The sequence below is a fragment of the Ischnura elegans genome, chromosome 6, assembly GCF_921293095.1.
Source record: "Ischnura elegans chromosome 6, ioIscEleg1.1, whole genome shotgun sequence".
Taxonomy (NCBI): Eukaryota; Metazoa; Arthropoda; class Insecta; order Odonata; family Coenagrionidae; genus Ischnura; species Ischnura elegans.
Window position 1 is genome coordinate 73985790 of NC_060251.1, and position 6412 is coordinate 73992201.

At 37.0% G+C, this 6412-nt stretch overlaps 1 protein-coding gene across 1 annotated transcript; it reads left to right on the forward strand.

The window, feature by feature from the left end:
* The first annotated feature begins 32 nt into the window (after nucleotides 1–32).
* LOC124161012 (EEF1A lysine methyltransferase 1) lies at nucleotides 33–1127 on the forward strand. The gene is made up of 4 exons (XM_046537146.1): nucleotides 33–302; nucleotides 436–586; nucleotides 681–890; nucleotides 963–1127. Exons 1-4 carry the CDS (start codon nucleotides 180–182, stop codon nucleotides 1091–1093), a joined length of 615 nt encoding a protein of 204 aa, XP_046393102.1. The 5' UTR covers nucleotides 33–179; the 3' UTR covers nucleotides 1094–1127.
* Nucleotides 1128–6412: the final 5285 nt, after the last annotated feature.

The window sequence follows — 6412 nt, forward strand, 5'->3', positions numbered from 1 at the left end:
AAATCCCGCTTCATCGAAAGTCAACTACAAATGACTCTCGCCACTCGTGTTGATGGTGATGGGAAATTGCTGTCATTGCGTTGATTGTTTTCGTTTTCGTTTATGTGATTTTATTGGAATTTGCTAGCGGCGTTTGACATTTGTGCAGTATCTTTGAAATTGTATGAATAGTGCATAGCATGTCCGATAGCGATGACGAGGATGTTCCGAAACTTTCAGCGGAAGCACTAACGGCACTGAATGAATTTTATGCTGAAAGGGATCAGAGTACTGGGACAAGTGACAAATTTGGCGAGGATTGGGTGAGTTTTGGGCCCGCTAGATGTTTTTGTCGTGAGAGAAATATCATTCTAAACTGAAAATTTCCTATCCTGAAAATTTTATTGTTGTTTGTTGCGGTAACATCATGATGATATCCGTAATGCGTTCTTGCAGCAATTAAGCCAGTTTTGGTACGATGAGGCGACCACTGAATTTCTGGCCAAAGAAGCAATAAAAGCTGCCGGACCCAGCGGAAATATCGGCCTAATTTCTTGTCCAACTCTTTATCCTGCAGTGAAACTTCTGGCGACAGAAAATAATCAGAGTGAGTGGAAATTAATGAAGTTTATGAATTCGTTCACGCCAACATTGTTGGTGATTTTATCAAAGCTTCTAATATTATGTTTAACTTCTTACAGTTGTGTTGTTTGAGTATGACCAAAGATTTTCTGTCTATGGAAGCGATTTCATTCATTATGATTACAAATGCCCTTTGGACCTACCACAGAAATTGGCAGATTATTTTGATTTAGTGGTTGTGGATCCCCCGTTTCTCTCCGAAGAGTGTTTGACTAAAACAGCTATAACTGTGAAGTTTTTGACCAAGGGGAATATTATCCTTTGCACAGGTGAATATTCGATTGTTAATGTGATTTTTCCATGTTGATTTACATAGATGCTGAAGCGATTTTGTATTGCAGGTGCTGTAATGGAGAATCTAGCCAAGAAACTCCTGAATGTTAGAAGATGTGACTTCAAGCCTACTCATAAAAATAATTTAGCTAATGAGTTCCTCTGTTACACTAATTATGATATGAAATCTCACTCATAATATTAATAAATGTTTTTATAATTTTGCATATAAATTGGTTGCATATTTACTTAAGATGCTGTCGCTATATTTCCTTGTCATGTATTCTTTCAGGTTAGAAATGAGTTGTGTCTAATCATCTATTCAGGTCTTAGATTTAAACATATCAAGATAAGGATTAAAAGAACAGAGAGATAAACCGTCATTGTAGCAGTTAGCCAGAGATATGTGTTTGATTACATTGAGTTCTTTTGAGAATTCCACCGATTGAAGGGGTAGGGACACCAGCATATGAATTGAAGAGTGGAATGATGCCAGTTTGTGAGTAATGGGATGGACCGAGTCTGTAGGAATCACTGCATCTTTTTAGCACTTCTTCCGGCACACTCCTAACTCGTGATTACCATTGATCAGGGATATCTTCAAGTCTAAAAAATTCAGCTGTCCACTTTCGTCTTTCTCCAACTTAAAATTAATCTTTGGGTGTTTAAAAGTTTTAAAAAACAGTTCAATTGGCGATCGCTACCCGACCAGCAGCAAATGATATCATCCACATATCTATACTAGTAAGTTACATAATTCTTTAAAAGTTGGTTTCCCGAATTAAATGGTTACACTCAAAGTTTGCCATAAAAATATCAGCCAATAACGTAGACAGGGGACTACCCATTGCCAGGCCTTCCGTCTGGTGATAAAATATCAAGATAGGTTGAATGTACATGGTGATTTATTTCCATTCTAAAGCATTCACTTCGTTGTTAGAGATGGAAATTTGCATGTAGTCCTAACCATCGCACCTTTTATCTTTCACTGTACAGGTAGATGAATCCCTCAAGTATCTTAAGAAGGTAGACAAACCAACCCCACTCTATTCCTCGTTATGCTGGGAACTCTAAATTTCTCCACATTCCCATCTTGTATTTGAAATACCAGCTAGTTCAGAGCTGCCATTAATAGCTTGTACTTGTCATTCAGAAAATTCTTGATCCGCTTGTCTTGTTAGGGTTTAGAATTCAAGTGATCCAATTGGCTCTTAAAAATATAAGTTGAAACAATGGCCACTCATAAAAGTAGTAGCCTTGATAAGAAAAGACTAATAGAAAAGAAATGTCAAGTCGATCACAATTCAGTCTAATGGAGGAACAGGGAATCAGTCAGAGTCTGTCTTCAGGTGATGTCGAGCCAGTAATTTGTCATGTTTGCTACCTTTTACCCCTTATCTGTAACAGGGGCGCAGCTAGGAATTAAGGCTAGGGGGGGTTTCAGGTGCAACTAATACTGGGGAGCCTGGGGGTATGGCATATCTGCCTAGGAAAGTGGGAGTTGCAGATTCTCCGCCAGAAAAAATTTAAGATAAATAGTTCAAAGTTGTGTTTTACGGCCTTCTTAGGGATATTTTATTAATCCTCACAGTATTCTTTAAGTAATATTAATCCAATTAAGTAAAATAGATTTAACTTAAAAATTTCTGTGAGCTCTGGGTGGGGGTTTTATCCCCCAAAACCCTTTAGCATACTGCCTCAAGTACTGTTTATATTGAATAAATGAGCTAATAATTTACAATTAGTGATCCATTGATGTCAGAGGAAAAATAATGAACATACTCCAGAATCAAACAAAAAAGATTCAAACCAAGCCTACCCTTCAATGAGCACCACTCCAAGGTGCAGCTTCTGATTGTGCACCATAGCAGTGAAAGGTTTTGCCTACCACATGGAGTTAGTAAATGTATCACTGTGACTTGTGAGTTTAATGCAAGTCTTGATTTGGGAATGGGAGGTATGAAGGACAATATGGAGGAATAGAAGCCACTCAGAGGATGTGCTCTAAAATAGTTCTCTTTACTACATTCCAGTTAAGTATTTCAGTATTTATAATGGGTATGGCTGATTTAAAAGGAAAAATATGCGTATCACCCCAGCCTGTACCCTTAACTCCCTTTTTAAATCACAGTAAAACCAATTCCATTTCACTGTATCGAACCAATTCAATTCCCCTTTGTGCATCATAACATCTCCTCTACCTCTAACATGGTTTTCAGCATCTGCTGCCTATTTAGCCTTCCCTCCATCCAAAATGCCTCTAATTCACCTCCTATGAAAGCTTTCTACGGTACCATGTCAAATATTTCTTCATTCCTTGATCTCTCCAGCCATTTCATATCCATTCTCTTCCATATCTACATCTTGAATGCCTTTTGTCTTAAATGGTCATCCTTACTTACTATCTTCTCATACTTAAACCCAACATCCGCCAGATCAGACTTTTTCTTTACACTTTTACCTAAAGATACTCTCATTGTCTCTTTCCTAATCATAAACATGTACCTCCTCTAATGCAACTCTCTTCCATATTGGTACTCCGCAAGTACCAGTTTATGACTATCTACTAGTATGTTAAGCCATTCTTGAAGCTTTGCAAAACTGAATGACTTTCTTTGGTCTCAGAGTAATTTTATGCACAATTTAATTGTTTTTAATATATGAGGGTCTGCTGGCTATTCAAAACCAATCATCGGTAAAAGTCATTGAATAAATCACTAATCCCCTCACTCAAACTGCATTTAACTTTTCTAAGCCTCCTTTACAATCTATTTTGCATTCTCATTGAACACAGCCAGGGTGACAGCAAACAGTATTGTCTTAGGCCTCTATTAATGCTAGGCCAAATTGATACTCCGGCAACCCTCACTTCTGTGGTCAGAATCATGCTTAGGTTGCAAATTAGTTGCTGATCCCTCTGAAAACTGTAGGCAAAGTCAGCATCGATCCATTATGCAGACCCAAGCCAGGTTGGAAACCAGAAGAATTCACCCAAATCATTCACTATAAAAACCTTAGATCAATGGTGGTAACAAGAGTGCAAGAAAATATCAAACAGAAAACAGTGAAAGAGAGTATGGATATGATGGTGGAATAGAAAAATGCTCAGGTGAAGTGGAGGAGGAGTGTATATGTACTTCAGTAGCGATGGTAGGAGGTGAGATTTAATGGCAGGGAAGAAAGTGTGCATGGGGTAATGCCAGATTGGTTAACTGTGAAAGAGGGCAAAGAGCAAAGCTGTGGGGAGTGGAGGAGGATTTATGATTTCAAACCCCCTTTCCCCTCACAAATCTTGGGTAGATACAGATTTTAGTTTACACCCTCTCCCAATGAACTTTCTATCCCCCAAAAATATTTTCTGATGAGGGCCTTGGATTGAAGGTACTACATATTAATCAAGTAATCAATAGGATCCTGCAGGTGCTGTAAATCAAAGAATAACCTACAAACTTCATAATAATCCATGAGTATACCAACTAGCAATCATTTGGAAGAATCAGTAGATGGGGTACATGAACAGTAAGAGGATATAATTGAGGGAATTCCTGGCAGAAAATCTAGAAGTCATTGGAATGAAGGGGAAGGGACATATGTGAAGAAATTGAGGAATATTATAAGGAAAGAAACAACTGAAGGACGAAAGAAGTAGGAAGGATGAACAAGTTATTCATCAGAAATGCATGGCTTTGCTAATATTTTGAGAGTACGTGCACCTAGCCATAGACAAGGAATATAAGGATACGTCAAACATCTTGGTAACACATTGTTTTAGAAACAGCATAAAATATTCTTGTAATTTTCCTTCAATAGGTGTGGATTTGGGTTGCAACCTAGTGCAAATGAACAGTGGCGTAGCCAGGAATTTCTTTCAGGAGGGGTCCATAATTTTTTTTTAGATATTTATGTGTATAAAGAACATTCTGTAAAATTTTTACTTGTTTTCATTCAGTCCATTTTTAGATGTTGGCCTGCAAAAAACAACGTTAAAAGGCTTTCGACATTGTTTGACAAGATATAGAAAAAAAGGATTGCACTCTCAGTGCTAAAATTTATACTGCAAGTAGTTTTTTAAGTATTCAACTCAGAAATAACATTTTATTAGTGAGTCTTGTTTCCACCATAAAAAATTATGGCGTTAAAAAGTTAGTATTGATAAATTTTTCCCAAGTTTTTACGCAAAGATTTTGACCATTTATCATTTATGATAGAAAAATTAAAAAAAAATGGTTTCCAAAAGTTCTTTTCATGATAAACACACTGCTCTTTGAATTATCCTGATATCTTTTAAAATAGCTTCGAAATTAAACTTTATGCAAACCATGTTTTCCATCAAAATTTGCCCAGCCGCCCTTTTAAAAATGGCTGCCAAAAAAAGTATGGTTAGTAAATTTTTTTCAAATGGTGTTTTGTCATTGTCTACTTGTAGGGAACCAATGATAAAAATATAAGGATAATTCAAAATGTCGAGCAACAAATTTTATTCATATTGGGTGATTTGAAATGGAATGACCCTAACTTTTCATAATAGAAACAATTTCATTTGTAAAAGAAATCTTTTGTAAATTTATGATTTTTCAATATTTTGTTTTCTTTTATGAAGGAAAGAAATGGTGTTTTTATATTTCAGGGGGAGGGGTTTGGACCCCCCAGACCTCCCCCCTCGCTACTCCACTGCAACTGAAAAAATGAAGAACGTTATGAGATTTGGCAGATGCGTAGAGGAGTGGGATTAAGAAACTGTGACTGATCTGAGAAAAGGAAACATTAGTCATAGAGACAACCATGGAGTTTGCAACAGGATCCAAGGGCACAACAAAAGGGGCCATTTCCTCTAAGCATGATTGTGGAGAGGGAATTAGACCCCCAGAGATAGAGATTGCAGCTCACTTTTTACAGATGCCTGCTTTGCAAAATACTTTTCACTTTTATCACTACTCTAATTTTTAATGCCTTAGAAAATTTGATGCAGAGAAGATCCTGCTTTTCATATTAATGATTTCCATATGCATACATACCTACATAGTATCCTGTAATACATTTTCAATTGTGCTGAATGAGTTGTACAGGTCTTACTCATTTCCAGCTACAATTGCGATATCATCAGTGAAGCATAGCACTTTGATTCATCTCCATTCACTTTGATTCCTTGGATTTTGCGTTCATCTGTTTCCATCATTGCTTCTCCATATATTCAATGAAAATTGCTGGAGATAGGTTGTCTCCTTGCACCACCCCATTGTTAATTTTGCTTCTTCATTTCTATCATCTTGTAAGCATCTTGTGGCCACCTGGACACAGTAGATCTGGCTCATGTTTCTCCTAGTCGAAGCCAATATGCCATTGCTATTTAAGTGAGACACATTAAAAACAAAATCTATTCTGATGTAAAGTCAACTAATGATCATCACATAATTCGACCATAAATACTTTAACTTCTTTGATTCGTTACCTCCACAAATCCCTAACAAGCACCTGCTCGACTCTTTCCCACACATTCTTTGCACCTGAACTGGACATG